Here is a 21,173-nt window from a genome sequence, read left to right on the forward strand (position 1 = left end):
ATAACCATCTGTTTCTGAACCATAACTGTAAACACATACTATTTCCATCGCTTCTGTTTTCCCTGTTCTAACACTGTTATCAGCTAGGTCAGATTCTTCTGCATTCACTGCACCCAGTATGTACCACTGACACCATGTTTTACAACCATCTTCACTTAAGTAAAGTGTAAGATCCTTATTTGTTTCATTTCCATGACTTGCCATTGCTATTTGGTAGAATCCATGTTTCTTGGTTGGTAAACGTACAATACCACCCTAGATAATGATACAATTTAAAACAAGAAGTTATATAATTACTAAATGGTAAAAATAAAAATATGAAATTGGCCTAGCCTTGTACAATTATTTAAAATGGATTAATTAAATAGGTCAGATTCTTCTGCATTCACTGCACCTAGTTTGCAAAACTGAGACCATGTTTTACAACCATCTTCACTTAAGTAAAGTGTAAGATCCTTATTTGTTTCATTTCCATGACTTGCCATTGCTATTTGGTAGAATCCATGTTTCTTGGTTGGTAAACGTACAATACCACCCTAGATAATGATACAATTTAAAACAAGAAGTTATATAATTACTAAATGGTAAAAATAAAAATATGAAATTGGCCTAGCCTTGTACAATTATTTAAAATGGATTAATTAAATAAAAAAATATTTTAGAACAGTAGGTGTTATAAAACAAATAATTTGTTGAATAGAGAGAATTATTTCATTTGAAAGAAGAGTTATGACAGTCGATCTTTCAACTCCTGAAATATTCTTAATACACCATACTCTTATAGTCTTATTATTTAATATAATACTGTAGTTTTTGGTTTTTACAATTTATAACTCTATATAACAGCAAAACATCTAGATAAGATTAGTATAACTATAAACTGTGTCTCATTGAAAGCATCATGACAATTTATTGTTATTGGAATTTTCTCTCTTGGCTGTATCCTTTTTGTATCTTTTGATGTGTTTTTTCATTATCATGTTTTTGATGTTTTTTTACTGTGTACAAAACAACAAATTTTAAATATTTTAAATTTGATAATAAATGTTGTGAAAGCAGCGCATTCATTCATTCATTTATTTTCATCAACACAAAATCCAAAACAATAAATGTTTAGGTGTAAAAAAAAGTTCAATTCAAAGGAAAAGCAGAATAGTCAATGACAAAATCTTTCTTTAACAATTTTGCCATTGACATTTGATTGAAGTAGGTTAGTTCTTGATTTTTTTTAAATAATATTTTACACTTTCAAAAGATTGATTTGAGACAAAACATACTGTACACATGTTTTTTTTCTTAATTTAGGGTACCCTTAACACAATTAGGATTAAAATATGATATATCTGATGTATACCTGGGGTTGTGTTCTGTATATACTGTATGTATACAAATATATCAGTATTTCTACTTCATCAATGTAATTACTTTCATTAAATAAAATGGTTATTTTATTATTTGAGTTAATTAATTAAATTTACTCTAGGACGGTAGTTATACTTTCACTAATACTGTATTTGAATGATTGGTATTAATAAATAATTATGTATGTATTATACAACATTTAATTTAGCTTCTAGCTGATACAAACTGACATATCGTGGATACCTCGCATTTTGGATTTGCATTCTCAATATTTCCAAATGTTTTACATCCATCATTGCTGTATGCATGTAACCGCTTACTACCATCCTCCAATGAACAGCTGATGTAAACTTTGTCCTTAGAATATTCAACAACCTAATAAACAAAATCACATTGTATGACAAAGGTGCATTTAGAACATGAGAACTAAATCATGTAAACAGTTCAGTTTAGTTTTAGTATTTAGTAAAAAAAAGTCTTACTTTTGTATGTTCTCCTAAGGTAGCAGCTGCTGGTGTAGGAATAGTAATTGTATCCCAGAAATCACTATCATCAGTTTTTGTCATTACAAATAGTCTTTCTACAAAGCAACATCACCAACAATTATCTTTGTATAATTTCAAGATTTAAGATTCAAGAAATTTTATTCGTCCACTTAAAATTGAAATTCATTTTACATAATAAAGACAATAAAACTACAAAAAAATAACAAAAACGCTACAGGCCAATGCTAAAATATTGATAATAAGCCAATGTTCTAATACTGTAAAATATGCAACTCGCAAAAAAATGTTAACGGTTTATTAACGATGGTTTAAATTGCATTTTCAATGCAGATTAATTGTAACATTTTGAAATGTACTATTTCATTGTAAGGAAAAAACGGTTACATAATTATTGTAACTATATTTGCAACAATTCTCATTGTAATTCTATTTAATTTAAAAAGTATAAAAAACGATTTTTAAACGTTATAATGTGCATGCAGGCCTAAACTGAAACTAAATGACCTCATGAGTGTGGAATACAAACAATGGTGTAGTGGCTATTACTGGCCTACCTAAGTTAAGTATATTGTATTTCACTACATCTGACAAGGCACATGGTTTGGTAGGCTCTACATTTTATTTCTATTAAAGATGTATTGTCCCTTGAAACACAAAAAATGAAAAAAGAAATATTCTAAATTTAAATTGGCCATATCAAAGTAATATTAAAGTTATTTACTTTAAGTCGAAAATTCGCGCCAAAAACAACAAGTTTACGTAATTAACAGGTAAATTAATTGGATTAAATTTCGTCTGGAAAATTGTCGCGAGCGAAAGTAAACAAAGATTTCAAACCGTGAGTATGCATTATGCATGATGCTAATTAGAATTGTTTACAAATCGTCACGGTTGAGAAGGTGTTTTCACACAGATCGCGAGTTAGTTTTATGATTATGCATACAGAGTAGCCAAACAAGCGCGTTGCATTATGAGATATGTTTTGATCGAAAACTTTGACTGGAAGTCAAAGTTATTTTTTGAACAAAAAAACGTCTGTATTTCAGTTAAATGATTTTTTTTTCGACTAATTTTTGGTGAAAGTTAATAACTATTATGATACTTCAAAATGACCCACTTTTTTTCTAAATATTTTTTTACAAATTTTTTTAGAATTACTCAAAGGGACAATACATCTTTAAAGATAATATGTGTATTTAAAATTATATATCTATTTTGTTTGTTTTTATTCTATTTTTTAGAGTAACATATGTGCAGAACGTAAAATATTTTATTTTTATCACTAAACTCAGCCTGGGTGCAATGGATCTGGTATTTTTGTTATTTATAGATGATTATTTTCTTTTTTGAGTTTTGTTTAGTTGAGGCGAGGAACTAACCATCTGGTACTTAATAAAAGTAAAAACCTCTTCTATTTAGAAGGGTGTCCTTTCTGACAAGAGTTTTTATTAAGAGTTTTTATTTTGTATTTTGTCGTTTTTAATTTTGTCCTTTTCTAATTATAATGTCCAGTCTTGTAGGCCTATATAGTATTTTGCTTAAATGTACATGTATTTTTCTAAAAATTACTTATATTTGTATGCCTACGATTTACATATTTTTGCATATTTATTTTTGTTAAACTTCAATTTTAATGTATTTTGAAATTGCAATAAACTTTCCTCATATCGTATAGTATAAAAAGTAAGTTTAGACTACATAATTATCACGCTATTCTGAAAATGTCTGGATAGTTCAAATTAAACCAGTTATTGGTTACACTTATTATAGCTTCATAATAAGAGTTGAATAATATTATTGTTTATTCCAATCTACAGTGGAACAAATCATGACCAGAGCCACAAATCAATAGAATAGACCCTTGAGACAATGATGTACGCGCTCTAGAAATCTGCATTGTTATTATTATTATTCATTAAATGTCGCGATTACATTTGTTCCGAACATGATGTGGATGACTTAACTTTCCCATTACTTTGATTATTACTCATTCATATTTGTTAAAATTTTCTTTCATGTAGGAGATGTACTGTAGGTGACAACATTACACTGTACGTCTAGTCTTCTAAAACATAAAGGGAACCGACAATGGTTAAGTTAAGTTAAAACAATGACTTAATTGTCAATTATTCCTTAGCCGATTTGTTAAGCTTTGTTTTAGACAAAATATTGATGTGAAACATTAACAACATAACATATAAAAGAGGCAAAGAACGTCTACAGATTGTGCAGAATTATAATATTTTGATTATCGATGTATTCATTAAATTGGTGATTAAAAACACTTATGCGTTTGAAGTCATGTACAGCGACAAGATAAAGGAAACCTGTTTATGACGTTTAAAAAAAATAAAATTAAAGATTATTTAACACAAAGACGTTTTTATATTTTTTTAAAACGTTTTCAAAACTTCACAAACATATTTTTTAACATTTTATTGGAAAAATATTGCATTATTTATACGTTTAAAAATCGTTTTTAAATCGTTTCAATAAAACGTTTTCTTAACGTTCGCAAAACTTCATGTTATTAAAACGTATAATTACAACTTTTTCAAAATCAAACAAATACGTTTTTGAAACCTTGTATTTTTGTTACAATATTCTAAAATATGTTATTTTAATGCTCGCAAAACTTCACAAATTCACGTTTTTAAAACATATGGTTTAAACGTTTTCAAAACCAAATGGATATGTTTTTATAATGTTTTTTCAACGTAAAATTGTTAGCTGGGTATATTGAGGTAACATATCCCTAAATATTATGGACTTTAAAAGGCTCTTGCCAAACTTAAGAAAAAGATGTTCTCTACGGATACGGAGGCAAACCACATATTCTAAGGCAAATTCTAACCCGGGCCTAGAATTATTCTTAAAGTTCGCTTCTGAATTCTTTCTATTTTATTGGATTGTTGTACACTTAAATATGAATGCCAAACCTGGGCATATTCCAGAACAGGTCAGATACAGGTATGATATAAAACCCATAATCAGATCACCGATTGGTGCGCGAGGCTCTTGATGCTATATCATTAACATTGGAACCCCAATTTTTACACCAAGTATCTTTAACTCCTTAACTATTGGAAGGTCAAAATTATTGATATTATAGGCTAAATTAATCTGCCGTTGCTTTGAAAAATTGAATTCAATAATTTGGCATTTGGCTGGTTTTGGTACAACATCATTTGATGTACACACTGACACTATTGATAATACTCTGGAAATCAGAGGGAGCCCCACATTTGGTACTTCCCCTAGCGTCAGGTCATCCAAAAATTTGGCCCCTGTGACTTTCAGTGGCCGCATCATTAACTAAAACTAAGAATAAGATGGGTCCCAATTTGGTTCCCTACGGTACTTAACATATTGATTTGGTGAGAGATGTTTTTCAAGTTTAGTATTGTGGGTTCTTCCACATAAACTGCAGATGAGGGGAACGATGGAAAACCTGACGCCAAGTTTAATTAATTTGTTTATGATAATTGTATGGTTAACTCTGTCGAAAGCCTTAGTAACAGATTGTTTTGGCTTCAAGGCTTCAAGAAATTTAACATATCCATGATGTAATGCACAGTAATGAACCTTTAGTATTATCATACTACTTAGCATCCAGTTTTTCACTAATGCCCTCGATAATCCATTTGGCAATAAAAGACTCAAACACCTTAGCAAAGGATCTTGTTTTGATACATTTGTTTTGACATAGCGAAATAATGAAAGGGAATCTTCCAATATGTTTAAAAAAGAAGATATTTGACCAATGCATTCTCCCCACAATGACATATGTAGCAGAAACCTGGACAATGAGCAAAAAAGGGGAGAAAAAAAAAAAACTAGCAGCAGCACAACACAATATGGAAAGGAGTATGCTGAACATCACCTACAAAGATAGGAACACCAATAAATGGAGAAGGAGAGAAAACTGATACTCAAGACAAACTTGAAACTGTGAAAAGAAAAAAGTGGACATGGGCAAGTCATGTGTCTAGAAGAGAGGATAACAGCTGGAGTGAAGCCTTAACAATGTGGACACCAATGACGGGAAAGCAAAGCGAAGCAGAGACAAAGAAAGCGTTGGAGAGACAACTCCAACAATATTGGAGCAGTACCAATTGGTACAGCAAGACGAAAGACAGATGGCATTGGAGACTGCATGCTGAGGCCTTCATCCTCCCCTGGACAATCTTTAGGCCTAGCCTAGATAGGCCTAGTTTTGTCTGACTAGCTGGTAAACAGCAGTAACTTTACGAACATCGTAAGCCAGCTATAGGCCTAGTCTGATGTTATTTTATGTTTTTGCCAAAATTCGGTGATACAAATTGGGAAAAATACGGTATTTTCGCTGAAAAGTTACGATTCTTTACTTTGTTTTGGCCTTAACGTCCGATCGAGTGGGTGAACCACAGAAGAAAAATGAAAATATCAATCCGCATGCAATGCATCTTGGGATTTATAGTGAGCCGCTTAAATGATTAGAATAGACTTATTTTTCACAATTAGTTATCGCAATAGGACCATATAGTATTTATTTTTACATTCAATGTACTGTAGTTTGTGACCTTAAATTAGTTCTAAACAACCTAGGGAATGAGGCTTTAAAGTGTATACAAGAAAATGTATATGAGGACTAAATTAAACAATAACTATTTTTAATAGCAATCATCAATAATGGGACCTACTTATTTCTAGTTTATTACAGTTGGGCAAGAGGATGAGTCAAGCAAATGCATTTAAAAAAGATTGGAAAATAATTTATATTTGAATATGTGAGAATATGTTCAGTCATGACAAAAAAGCGCAAATGTTAAAAACAATAGGGAAATAAAATGACAACTGTCAAAGTTAGTAGTGAAAGTATCTCTTAATAATATTCTTACTCTCATTGTCTATCTTGCAAACTCCTGCAACAACCATTTTTCCTGAATCTAAGCATACACCACCCAGGCCTGAAAAACACAATGTAATTACTTATTAGGTGAACATTTAGAATAAATAAAATGATCACTACCTAGAGATTTTGTTTACCAATTACATGAAAACTTCAGTTCACCACTATTTTCATTTTGATGAGTTTATCACACCTAACAATCTAAATAACTTGGATCGTGTAATATCACCTACACTGTATATTTTAACATACTGTATAGCTCTTCAGAATTAAAGGTGACCTTGATGTTTGTAACTTATTATGAAAGCTGCTGAAATGTAGATATGAATTCATATAAAAATTGTGCCTATCAGATGTTGTGACGTTATAAAATGGCCATTTGAATTTAAAAGGCAGTTTTTTCATCTCTTTTGTCAAAGTTATACAAATTTAAAATTGTCATCTTCGTGTTAATTTTGATAACATCATCATACCAAAAAATTAGAACATACGTGGGTCCCATATTAAATTCACCTATGCTACACTGTATATTGATATACAGTGTATACTGTATATATTCTCTACAAATGACAGTACATAATAGGCACAACTCAGCACTACTGTATAAGCATATATGCATCAGATCATAGGATGGCATACTGTATATCAACTTGTTGTGCTCGTATTTTAATGTACGTGCATGTGGCTTTTGCACTTGTAAAATGACTTTTTGTATACGGGTGTAATGGAATTAAATGATCAGTATTAATTTCTCTTTCCAATGACACCATGGATGTTTAGTGTGGATTGTTTTCAGCCACTTTGGATTTCCATTGACCAAATTTTGTGCAACCCTTCGATTTAGGTTTTTGATAACTGTGCCAAGTTCTAGAATGTTATCAAAATTTGAAGGATTTGCCTCAAATAAGCACCTTAACACACCTACTATAGTCTAATAAACACATCAACTAAAATAATATTGCATGCTGTCTTAGTGATTGCAGAAAAGGACATACAGTAAAACAGAACATGAATTTGAGGGACTAAGAATATCACGTCATATGCATGAATATATACAACTAACAACATAATCTAAATTATAATTACTTAGAATATCAGCTGTTTCATCCACAGAATGTTTAAATGGTTTCCAATTCACTCCATTATCATCACTATACCTCGACATAATCCTTCTCTTTTGTGTGTTATTATCTTGTGCAAGGCATATTAGAATCACCTGTCCTGTTTTTGTCACAATTGGTACTGGATTACGTAAGCTGTAGAGTAAATAGATAATAAACAGAACAAATTCAACAGTTATTGTAAAAAAAATTAATATAAAAACATAAATTGATCAAGCAATCTAAAGATCAGTTTTACCAAGTTTAGATGATATCTGTAATTGTTTTCTCTCTTTTAAAAAATATTTAAATTTTGATATTGTACTATACACACAATTGACTGGGCAATGGAATATATTCAATTTAATTTTTAATTTGAATTATTTATTGTCATATCTTCTCAGGAAATATTATACCAATACCTTGTATTCTTTTCATGTAAAATCTGTATTGGTTCATCCCATTTAGTCTCACTCTTTACGTTCAATTCTCTTTTCTTCATTGTTACATTTGAGTTGTTTTGCACACAAAATACAAGAATATGAGTCTTTGTAAAAACTACAGTAGGACGTCTGTGAAATAAGAGAACAAAATAAACACAAAAACTTAATTAAAAATGAGATGAATTTACAAAATAACTGATATTCAAGAACATACAAATATGTATAAATGGCAAAACAAAAGAACAACAATTGTGATGATTTGATGATGCTTGTTTCACAATTTATGTTTCAGATTATGAGATCCAAATAAAACATTTACATTACCTATATGTGTTACCTGGTTCAGCAGTAAACACGTCAACTATTGAAAAAAGAAAATAAAACATTAAATATTACTAAATGTTTCACACCATAAGTAATCAAAATTAAATTACTTTAAAATAACTTCCGGTGCTTTAGGGTAAAATGAGCATTTAGATCACATGCTTTAGTTCATACTAATTTATTTAAATACACTCAACTTTAGTTTCATGGAAAAATAGATATTTTAAAATGTACTTACAGTATACACACAATTGTGCTGATTTGCCAATGATTCCTTTTGTGGCCTTAAATTCACACCTGTACTCTCCAGCATCAATCATTGATACTTTCTCAAACTCCAAACTTGTTTCATTATCATTATAAGTTGCTTTGTATCTTTCAGACACTTTTTTTGTCTTCTTCTGTTGTGATTCATCAGAAGTAAATATCATCTTGTTTCCATCAACAGTCTTCTTATACCAATTGACAACTTTCACCGGCATCTCAGCTTCATACTTACAAGTTAAAACAGCTTTATCTTCTAGTTTCACAATACAATCATCCAGTGTCATAGCTACAAAAAAACATAACAATACAGTACTAGTGAGGTTCACATGGAACTATGTCTAGAAGAAGTGGATTTAACAATTTTCTACTAATTGGACTAACCTTGACAAATCCCGTACTTTGGTACAATTATGTCTAGTTAATTCAATTTCATAAAAACCTGGTATTGAAGATTTTAAATACTATTTTATGTATAAAATCATCTCTTTTTTTTATTTATCCTGTATGTTGTTTACTTTTAACTTGTGATTACACACAATTGGTCATTTTACTTTCTGTCTTTTGTATTCTACTCTATTCTTATCTTCTATTGACCTCTGTCCTCGTCAGATATAGTTCATTTAATTCTTCATGAAGAAGAATAAGCATATTCTTTGCAATTCAAATGTTAAATATTAAAATGACCATAATAATGGTCAATTAGGTTAAAAAATTCTTCAATCTCATTGGTGCAAATGAGGCTGAAGGCCACCTGCTGGGTTGTTAATTGGATTACCCTAAGTCATAAAATAACTGGCTATCCTTGGATTTACTTCCAAGCAGCAATAATTGTCCAGAAAAAAACCATCATCCGGACATAATTGAGCGTTCACATCCAAATTATGGCGAGATCATACAGATAATCTAGTTAAATTAACTAGCCATAGTTCGATGTGAACGCCATTAGTGAGTATACACATCATTTTGCCTTGAATTAATATGAACATTGTCAAAATGAAGGTTAACAGTACACAATAAATTCAATCAACAGCATGAACAATGAACAATTTATAAAACTGATAATTCCATCAAATTAAATTTTAAAAATTAGATGCCTATTAAAAATTAAACACATGGGACCTTAAGTACCAAAACACAATTAAATAGCAATAAAAATAATTTGACGTATATGGTGTACAGCCTAGAATTCGAGGGATTTGTATGAATTCGATGAAGCCTAACCGCAGATCAAAGTCTGTTACAATAGCCTATCTTGGAAAGACAAGCTCAGTGTCCTGTTGTTTGATAGCCAAAGTCAAACCAAACAAGACCGTAGTGAGAGGTTAAAAACAGACGAGGCAAAGATGCTTTAAAATTTAAGTATTAATATAAAATATGACGATCTCTGCTGGGAAATTGAGGTGGGTGGTGAAAATTGAAATTTAAGACAAGGCAAGCGCCTGATCGTCTGCCTCATGATGGCTAGGCCCTGTAAATCTTAAGTTATAGTTAATAAATGGGATTTAAATATCAATTTTTATTGCAAACGGATAAGCAGATAAATAAATTATTTTATGTTTGATTTGATACATTGTCAATTTATAATAACAATATACATGTATTATGTTGCTAACAATTGCAAATAACCAAAAAACAAAGCATTTTTAAAAAACTACCATCGATAGAAGTACAATTTATGGCTAGATATTAATTTGTATGTAACTTCAACACTATCTATAAAACAATAATAATAGTTTGTTCTTATATCATTGGTCTAAACGTCAATTTTATACTGACCTTGAACAAACCAATGTTTTTCATGACTAAATTGTAATTTTAAAATTACATGACTTTTGGCTGGAAACTGTTTATACTGCTAGTTGAAAAAAAGTTATTGATTAAATGTGACTATTCTAAGATACTTACTGCCTTCAATAACCTGTAGTTCGCATGTTCCTCTATAAGTTTCATTCCCCTTTGTAACACGGCAACGAAATTTACCAGCATCAGAAGTTCCAATGTCAGAAATTTCAAGAAAACCTGTCTGTTTTGTGTTACTATATTTTAGTTGATATCTGCCTAAACTTCTTAAACCATTATCAGCAACTTGTTTCCATTCTTTAGATTCAAATTTTTCAAAAACAATTTCTATTTGCTGTGGTGGTAATGCTAATTGTGGCACATTAAAATGAATCATGGCATCTCCTCCTTTCACAGACAACACTGCACTGTCGTTCAACAAATCTGAAAATAAATTAAATATTAGATGGTAAACAAGACACATTCTGAACTATTGCATTCCAAGTCTTTAAATCAGTGTTTATTGTTTGTTGAAACAATATTTAAACATTGAAAAAAAAAGTCCAGCTTCTTATGTACAAGGATGTCAAAAACATCCGATACTCAGCGAAGCAATGCAATATAGGACAATTACCCTGAATGTAAAAACCAAACAAACACAAGTGATGGAAACACTAACTTTCCAAAACAAAACTTGAATGGATTTCATCAATACACATTATTGCTAAATGTGTGGAAGACTTCATTTAAGTACTCGATTAGATGAGAATGAGATTGGGTATATTTTGTCTATACAATTTTCTGTCATTTGCATTACTCTAGACTCACTACAAATAGGACAATCTATTCAACTTCATTCAGTGTACCTTGTTCAATTGCACATGCAAGTAGCCATCTTCGACAAGTGCTCAAAAGTGGATTGCAAAATAATATAAATATACAGTTAACTTTTAGATTTTTTTTAGATTTTTTAAATTTAGAATTTTATGTATGCAACAGGTCAATAACTGTACTTCTTGACATTTTTTTGATAAATCTTCTATTAAGCAGAATAGAAACATATATATTCTGAACAAACTGACACCAAAACTTCCACGCCAGCCCAATAATGAGATATGGCAATTTGCCTGAAAAAAACAGGTCAAAGGTCAAATGCAAAACTACGTACTTCCGGGCATTTTTGGATGACATTTTTCATTAAACTAAATAGTAACATATATATTTTGAATAATTTGACACCAAAATAAACTGTTTATGACAACATACTGAGATATGGCAATGCCTTAAAATATGGGTCAAAGGTTAAAACTTCCGGTCATTTTTTTCCAAAAATTCTTCATTAGAGTAAATAGGAATGTTTATGTTCTGAACATCAACTCTCTATGACCAGTAGTTTCAGAGATATAGAGTGTTTAAGTGAAAATGTCTGCCATTTTAAATTATGCAAATTAGGTGAACCAAGGGGTAATTTTGCTTGGCGACCATCAAAAATTGAATTCGTAGATGGTGGGCAACCTGTATACAAAACAAAAACAGACTCCACTACAACAGATTTTTTTGTATTTTTAAAAAAATTTAAGTATTTAATTCCAGCACTAAATCTATTTAGATATCACTGTACCTTTAACTAGTAAAGTTGCAGATTCATATGTTTTCTGTCTTCCTTCAACTTCCTGTTCACATATGTATTCTCCTGTATCTCCAGGCACAACATTTCTGATCTCAAGAACTGTATTTTTTTTATCCTCACTGATTTTACATTCATAGCGTGGTGTAGGTGACTGCAATGATGCCAGCTTCTCCTTTTTATCACCTTCAACAAGCTTAAACCATGTGACATTACCATCCTTACCACGGGATAATACAGCAGAATCATCAACATTTAAGTTTAACGACAATTTAACCAAATCACCGATAATGGTAGCATAATCAGGACCTACAAATATAATAAACAAAAAATAACAAAACATTTTTATCGCACCTCAATACAGTACTTGCACATCATCTGGTTGCAAATAAATGAAAAATATAAATAGAAAAACAGAACAATTTTATCACCAAAAATGTCAATAAATTAAAAAAAATGTAGCATTATCTTTGTTACACTACAGTTACTATTGAACATGGACTAAATTTGAGCACAGTCGATATATGCCATTCTATAACCTGATGCAAACGCTTTATAGTCCTGATCTGTGCCTATTATGTATCATATAGAATATATCTATCTATAAAAGGCTAACACAAAAAGTGAATCCGCTATGTACGCTGCCGTGCGACATCCGATTTGTCTCAATTTTACACCCAACATCCATTTTGCTACGGTCATGGGCTATATGTAAAGTTTTTAAACTAAATATTCACTGAATTATGACTTATTATAATAAAAAAATTATCTCTGGATCAAAAGGCTTTATAACTATATTGTTGTATCTTTCTAAAATTTAAAGTGTAGACCCTATCATTCGTTTTCTTTCATTCTTAGGGCGTGTACAAAATCGTACATCGACGATTGGAATAACTCTCAGCGAATTATTTGCCTTAAAGCTCAGGTACAAGCATGAATTGTAAATATAATATCTGACTAATTGTACATAAATCAAATATTGTAACAAAAATCAAGACGAAAAAACATGAATTCCCTTAATATGGTCAAATACTAATTTGCAAAATTCTGCCATAAAAACCAGGAAGACTTTTTTTCAGTAGTTGGTAGTTTAACCTAATGCAATAACATATCTGGTGACTCCCTAGAAGGTGAAAAAAGATGGTGGATATACGGTGGATAATTTTTGCTATAGCATGAAAATAAAAATCTGAAGTTGAATAAAAATACCAAAAATGTAAGATTCAAGTTATATTACCTATATTTAGTCATCTGATAACATTTTTTACGACACCGTTTATTTTTCATAGCTTTTTAAATTGCCTTTCTATTTACAAAATTTGTGTACAAAAGAATAGAGATGTTACTGTGTAATTTGAACTATCCCCCCACTGACAAGAAAGTGCTTATTTTCAACAAGCTCATGTAACACAAATAAAATCCCAAAAATTATGAAACATACCTGTAGGAGAAAATATAGATCGATAATTATTGGAATGTATGAACCTGGCCTTTAAGGTGATCCTTACTATAACTTTATGCTACGTTTTTATTCTAGGCATACCAAATGTGCGCCGCAAACACAATTTTAAAACGCTCAAAAATTCTGAACCATGCTCTAATTTGATTTGTTTCTCTGTAGTTTACAGGATTTATAGGTTATTCTGGATTTTTATTGTAGTTTATACTGTAATCGTTAAAGTACTGTTATGTAGAGCAAACACATCATAATATACAAAGTCATCTGTGATTGCATGGGTGATGAGAGGATTAATGCATTTTCTATTTTTTAAATTCACCCGACATACCCTTCATAGCCATGTAGGTGGATCCTCAACATTGTTTTTTTTTTAATGATCCTATGAGGCGGCAATACTCTACAAGTCGATTGTTGTAGGGTTAACACCATTGCTCCCGACTATAAATTGTATCCACTGGAAGATGTCACCGCAAGTAAAATTTGTTAGATCTATTACCTTGAACTGTTAACCTTCCAGAACAACTGTATGTTTTCTGTGTTCCTTCAACTTGCACTTCACACATGTACTTTCCTTCATCTTCAGATTCAACATTGTTGATCTTAAGATATATCATCTCCTTATCCACATATCCACATTGAAAGCGTGATGTTGAATCAGTTGACTTCAATGTCAGCAGCTTGTTTTCTCCACCTTCAACATGCTTATACCACTTGACATTGGATATTACAGCAGAATCATCAGCAAATGTTAGGTATACCAACAATTTAACACATTTAATACCTTCCTTGGTAGAAACTTTAGGAATTTTCATGACAGCTACTGTACAAAAAACAAAATGGTCCAGATAAACATTTCATTAAACAAAATGTTTCATCACCAGTATTTGCAAATCACTATTTATAATGCATATATTACACAGAACAAATACAGTAGTCATTTAAACCTTATCACCAAACACATAAGATTATAATTTGAAAAAAATCCAATAGTGCATTCCTCATGAAATATGCAAATATGGGGGTGAAATTACAGTCTTTCCATATCTCGAAAACCACTAATGCCAGATAGTTGATTTTTTCACAGACTTATTCAGAATGTAAATATTTTTATATTTGCTCTAATTAAACACTTTACAAAGAAATGACCGGAAGTGTGATATTTGACCATATTTGCATATAATAAAAGAGAAATTTAGTAATTCTCAAAATAAATGTAGATGAAATACTGTAAAAATATTACCTTTCTTAACTGTTAGCTTAATCCCTTGAAACATATAAATTTACATCTTTTGAATTACACAATTGATACAATTTGTTTCTTAAATATAATAATCTTTCTTTTTTTAAAGTAAAGATTGTCATAGAGGTTGAATTGGCCCATTAACTTTTAAAATTATAAATAAAATAAAAATTACACCTTTTAACTGTCAGCAATGAATTTATTAACATTATGAAATCATATGAAAATATATTATGAAATATCCAAACAAATTAGTGTCTGTCATTTTAATTGGGGATTGAAGAAAATTGAATATACTATATTAGTATACTATATTAACAGAGAATAGGAAAAAGTCAACTAAGACATCGCAATTAATATTATTATTAGGTGAAACAATATTTCTTCAAACTACAACCTGCTTTACACAATACACAATTTACTTACACTGTACATGCAAGTGTGCAGATGATCTATGTGTTTCTGCAAATTTGCCTTTGGTTATATCCATTGCAGTTGTAAGTTCACATATGTACTCCCCAGCATCAGCCAATGTCACTTTCTCAAACTCTAAGCTTATTTGTTTACGATGAATATGAGTTGCTTTACATCCTTCAGGTCTTTGTTTAATCTTCTTCTCTTGAGAGGTATCGGAAGTGAAAATCATTATGTATTCATCAGAAATCTTTTTATACCAATTGGCAGTTTTCACTCGATTCTGAAGTTCATACTTGCAAGTTAAAACTGCTTTTTCGCCATTTGTCACAAGACAATCATTGAGTTTCATATCTAAAAGTAGAAATAGTATATACAGGAGTACATTAGTAACAAAACATAATTATCATTTGAGAACAGTGTAGCATCTTAAGTGAATGAGAAGAAACACATTTGTTTTGTGGTCTAACAATAACTTTATCTTCAATTATCTTTTTTGTGATGATTGATTGTGGTCTTTGTGATAGATCATAGATTGAATAAGAGGAAATGTGTACAAACAATAGTTACATTTTTTTTAAATTTTAGCATTCAAATGTTGTATACTTACAGCCTTTGATAACTTCCAACCTGGTTGTTGTAGAGTGAACATCCTCCCCTTCTATCACACATTGGCAACGGTAGTTACCAGCGTCTGAAGATTTAACATTCGAAATTTCAAGAAAACCTGTCAGCTTATCCTTACTATATTTAACTTTAAATCTGCTAATAATTGTAAGACTATTATCAGCAATTTTCTTCCATTTATTGGATTCAAATTTATAAAAAACAAATTCTTTAATTTGTTTTTGTATTGGTGACATATTAAAAGGAATTCTAGCATTTCTTCCTGCGACAGTGTGCAATTCACTCTTTTCCATTGTTAAAAATGGACCTGTAATAAGAAAAAAAATGTAAATTATAGTGTACAATATCTTAACATATAAAAGATGGTGAAGGTGTAAGGGATGTATTTCCGCAACAAAAAAAGGCAGGTAATTTTCTATTAAAAAAACTCCTTTCATAATCCATAATCAATAATTTATAAACGACATCCACAAACAAAATGACACAAATGCTCACTGGACATATATGTTTGGGACACATAAAAAGGGGCAGATGCTGGACAAACCTGTCCAACCAAGTTTATTTTTAGGCCAACCATAATATACCAAATGGTTATTATATGATGAAAGCAAGGCAATTTTTTGTTGTGTGAGAATGAAGATGATCTTCAATTATTTAGTTGCCTATTATGATTAACTTGTGCTGTGGCGTTTTAGGATCAAATATATTAACAGAGTACACATGTAAGAAAATTTAAGACGAAAAAACATTATTCACATAATCTTGATTTTTTTTAAATAGAAACAATAGTGGAGGGAGGGGGTGGGGTGGAGTCTTATTACACACCTAGTGTGTGTTATGGTGTGTGACTATACAATTACTGTAAGTGGATTTAACATTTAGTTAGCTTTTACTTGAGAACACTATATCAAATCACACATCAGAATACCGTTTGGTTGATTTCTTTTTGCCATATTGTAAATCGATGATTATCAGTAAATCAGGTATTTCTTTAATAGGTATATTTCTAAGAAATTATTGATGAAATATCTGAAAATTAAGTATGTTTTTTAAAAGTGAATACAAAATAGAAAAATAAATTTTTAGAAAAAAAATGCAAAATAATTTGTTTTTTTTCCAAAAAATCCATGTCAAAATAATTTTGTATTATTCAATATAGGAAATGTAATATGCTTTTATATGATTTGCCAACACACTTGCATACCATTTATTTAAATTGCCCTATTAGCAAGTATTTTTTCAGCTAATTTTGTTATTCTTGAGATGCTGAATCCAAAAAAGTTACAGTAGGTGCCATTTTGTATTTCAAAAAGGCCGACATTCCACACTAAACTTGGTCACCAATAAACGCATAGTTACATATTTATTGCGCAATAAAACAAATCATGTGACCAATAAAGGTCAAAAGGTCAACATGCAATTTCACCAAATACTGTACTGTACTGTTTGATTTCATTATGAATACAGTTTTATTAATGTTTGTTTGATTTTCTTTCTACTTTGTCATAATTGTCCAATAATATGCTTTATATTATATTATATTATCTTAAAGGGCAACTTGACCGAGGACCATATTTTTACAACGTATTAGGGATGTACATATGATTTCAGAACAATTGCGAGATTAACCCCTCGCTCAAAGCCCATCACCATTCACTCCGTCCCACCAAGCTTACGCCCATATTGAAAACAATGTTTAAGTTTATTAATGAGAATAATTACTTTTATTTACTCTTTTTTTGACGTTTACAGCACCATTTGGCTTCTGTAAAAAATTATTTTCAATGTTGTAGTTTTTGTACAATACACTGTAGGTTTAGAGAATTAACACATGTTCCAAAACCAAATTATAATAAATTATTGTATTTACCAACTTTTGTTAACCTTTTTTCCACATTTACAGCATCGTTGTAGCCACCAGGAAATGGTCTGTCATCTGGCATCTATAAACATAAAATAAATTATTAGAGTTGTTATTTCATTTAAAAAAAAAGGACAATAAAAGCGCAGATTGCTGAAATTGTAAATATTTCAGTTCCCTAACATATGTAAGGGATGTACATATGATTTCAGAACAATTGGGAGATTTACGATATCGCCGTGCATATCATCGTACAGCCGTCGCCGTAAATTGCTGTGATGTCAGGTGTACTTTGCGAGTTTTCACTGTTAACATACAAGAGATAGGTACCAGTCATTTCAATTGCTATTTTGATTCGCATTGATCCTGGCATTAACAGGAAAAACAAATTCAATATTTGTGCTGAAAGTGGTGGTCAACCCTGCATGTAAATTATTATTTTGACTATGTGCCCAATGCAAATGTTTCTATCATCGGTCACCATTGGCCTACTTTGTACGATCATTTCAACCACCTATTTGGAATGTCTAAATTCATAATTACTCACACCATAGTTATTGAAGTACAAGGGTTAGGCCGGCTTTAATCACCATCAACTAAACTCGCCGTCTTTACTCACCATTGCTGATAGGGTAATTTTATATTTTAGCGCCATGAGCAATGACTTTTGGAATGGTGCTATTGACGATTGATTGATAGTTTGATTGATTGATATTGGTGTTGATGAAATGGGCTTTGGCCATTCATTGTGTGCTGATGATAAAACATAAAATAAGGAGCAATATCAACCATGTTTCATGTACAGTCTCGACAGCCAACAGACTGACCGACCGTGCCTATAGAAAACTTGAAACAAATTAACTTAAACCATTTGTACCTTAAACCAGATCTGCCTTAAACCCACAAAAACAGTTTTACTACTTTCTTTCAAAAACCCAGGCCCATTTGAGTAAAACATTATTGAGATTGGATTTAAGAACACACCTCTATAAAATCTTTGACTTCAACCTCCATTGTAATAGACAAGTCCTGCATGGTTTGCAGTATATCTAAAATACTTGGCCTTTTCATTCTGTCTGTCTCCCAACAACTATGTAGCATATCCTTTAACTTAGAGGGCATTTCATCATCTAGCGGGTACATATTATCCACCCTCTTATCATCCGGTTCAATCAAGGTTTTCATTTCCCATATCACAACACCGTACGAATATATGTCTGAACGCTTTGATACCTTTATGTTTGACCTAGGGCCTTTAAAAAAAGCCTCAAAGCTTTCAGGAGCCATCCATGGAAGAGAACCAGTATATTTAGTAATAACTGTCTTATCAGTTATGCAGGAAATTCCAAAGTCACAAACTTTCAAATTATGTTTATCAGTAATTAAAAAATTTGGCGATTTGATATCTCGATGAATTATATCAAGTTCATGAAGATACTGTATTGCAAGAGCGCCTTGCCGTGTCCAGGTGAAAAATTTTTCATTCTCAAGAAGTTGCTCCTGTTCTCGTTTCTGGCTTAAATAATGATGTAATGATCCATTAGCTGCATATTCCATTATCATACAATCCATATGATCTTTCTTACTAACCCCTAGAATCTCTGTTATGAATTTTCTACCAATATGTTTTTGTTCTTCGTCAGCTTTAATTTTTCTTAATACAACAATTTCAATTTCTCGAAAATGGTTGAGACGTTTAATCGCAACAGGAAAATCTTTTTTAGTTTTCCAAACCCCTTTCAACACACTGCACGTTCCACCATGTCCAATAAGTTCTCCAAATTCAATATCATTACATGGTATTTCTAAAATCTCAGGATATGGTTTGATCACTGTTTCATTACTTGCCATTATTGTTGCTCAAAGTGGCGATCTGGAAAGACAAATAAATATGTACATTATATTTTATATGCTATGTTTTCCATTCTTACTCTCCCCACTCTCTATTCACCAGCCTGTGCCTTCTTTGTTATACTTCCTCCAATCCACTCTATTCAGGCAGCTCATATCTTCTTACTTCTTTCCAAGTATTCTCAGTAGCACAGAAGAAAGATTAGTGCTATCTAAAAAGCTTATGGCTGTTTTAATTCATCATTTTGATTTAGCCTTTTACTTATGTTTTTTTACATCATGTATACACCATTGAGATCCTGATTTTTTCAGTAATTTTCCTTTTGATTTAACCTTTCAATATTATTCTTGGGAAGAACGGTTTGTTTGTTGTCAGGTCAATATAAAACCCGGACTATAGACATCTGATAAGAAATTTTTTTTAAATAGGCTTTGTTTGCATGTCGCTAAGAGCAACAGCAAACACATCAAAGCAAATAGTTAATAATAATCAGCACCCTGGTTTTCCCGAATTACAAATTCATTGATCTGATAATCATAAGATTTAATACCAAACAAACCTGATATATTTTAGGTAGAGGAGGTTTCAAGTTAATAATCAACCCTGGAAAAAACCATTTCTAAAGAACAATTACATCAACTGAGCCCAAACAAACCTAGCATACTCTAGGTAGATGAGGTCTCAAGTTAATAGGAGCAATCCATATACAGCAAGTATCTGTACGATTAAAGTGTTCAGACAGCTTAATGATAGTGAGGAAACGTCTTGGCATAAAATTTGTTGAAAAGGGTAAACTAAATATAAAAATGTAATATTTAAAAAATACTGTACAGAGGTACTGTATAAATTGTTACACATATCACTAATTAATATCTTTAAAAAATTACCCTGTGATTAACTGCTTTAACAGAAGCTGGTTAATGACATAAAATAATGGATTGGACAAGGTTTGACAGCAGCATCATCAGCTGTGGACAAAGAATGTTGGCATGAAGTGACGACAACCGCACCCGCGCCACTGGACTAAGAGAGATATGTTACTATTACTATTTTGGATATACTTGCATGGTTAAAATGTAAGAGGGATTTTAATTTATGGTGTTAACTCTAACAAAACATTATCATTAAAACAAACATTAGTTTAAATATCTAATATAACACATTAAGGAAATTTACACACAACACAATCATTAGACAGACATGTACAAATAATTTTTTAAAGAAAAAACTGGGAAATTTGGAAAATATTAACCTCAATGCCGGTGGTTTTAAAATTGTGGATGTCGACTGTAGTATCATTACCATTTAACAAAACGGTATCACTGTGATAGCGCTAGTTGCAATCCGTCATGCGTGATTAATTAATGAATGACGTAATAAAAATGATTGAAAGCAGCATTGCCCATGATTGTTCATGTGGG

At 31.0% G+C, this 21,173-nt stretch overlaps 2 protein-coding genes across 2 annotated transcripts in view; one reads left to right on the forward strand and one right to left on the reverse strand.

Annotated features, from left to right (window-relative positions):
• Positions 1-21,173, forward strand: part of LOC144849749 (uncharacterized) — a 55,755-nt gene that overhangs the window by 14,205 nt on the left and 20,377 nt on the right. The gene's annotated exons all lie outside the window — the stretch shown is intronic.
• On the reverse strand, positions 357-19,762 carry LOC144851046 (uncharacterized). Its single transcript, XM_078708568.1, has 16 exons — positions 18,885-19,762; positions 17,910-17,982; positions 16,023-16,346; positions 15,425-15,766; positions 14,999-15,022; positions 14,255-14,578; positions 12,294-12,608; positions 10,799-11,116; positions 8,865-9,179; positions 8,627-8,663; positions 8,282-8,431; positions 7,846-8,015; positions 6,749-6,817; positions 1,845-1,942; positions 1,606-1,737; positions 357-536 (listed from the first exon to the last, which is right to left on the reverse strand). Exons 1-16 carry the CDS (start codon positions 19,749-19,751, stop codon positions 357-359), a joined length of 3,738 nt encoding a protein of 1,245 aa, XP_078564694.1. The 5' UTR covers positions 19,752-19,762.

Source organism: Antedon bifida, chromosome 8, assembly GCF_963402885.1.
Source record: "Antedon bifida chromosome 8, ecAntBifi1.1, whole genome shotgun sequence".
Classification (NCBI taxonomy): Eukaryota; Metazoa; Echinodermata; class Crinoidea; order Comatulida; family Antedonidae; genus Antedon; species Antedon bifida.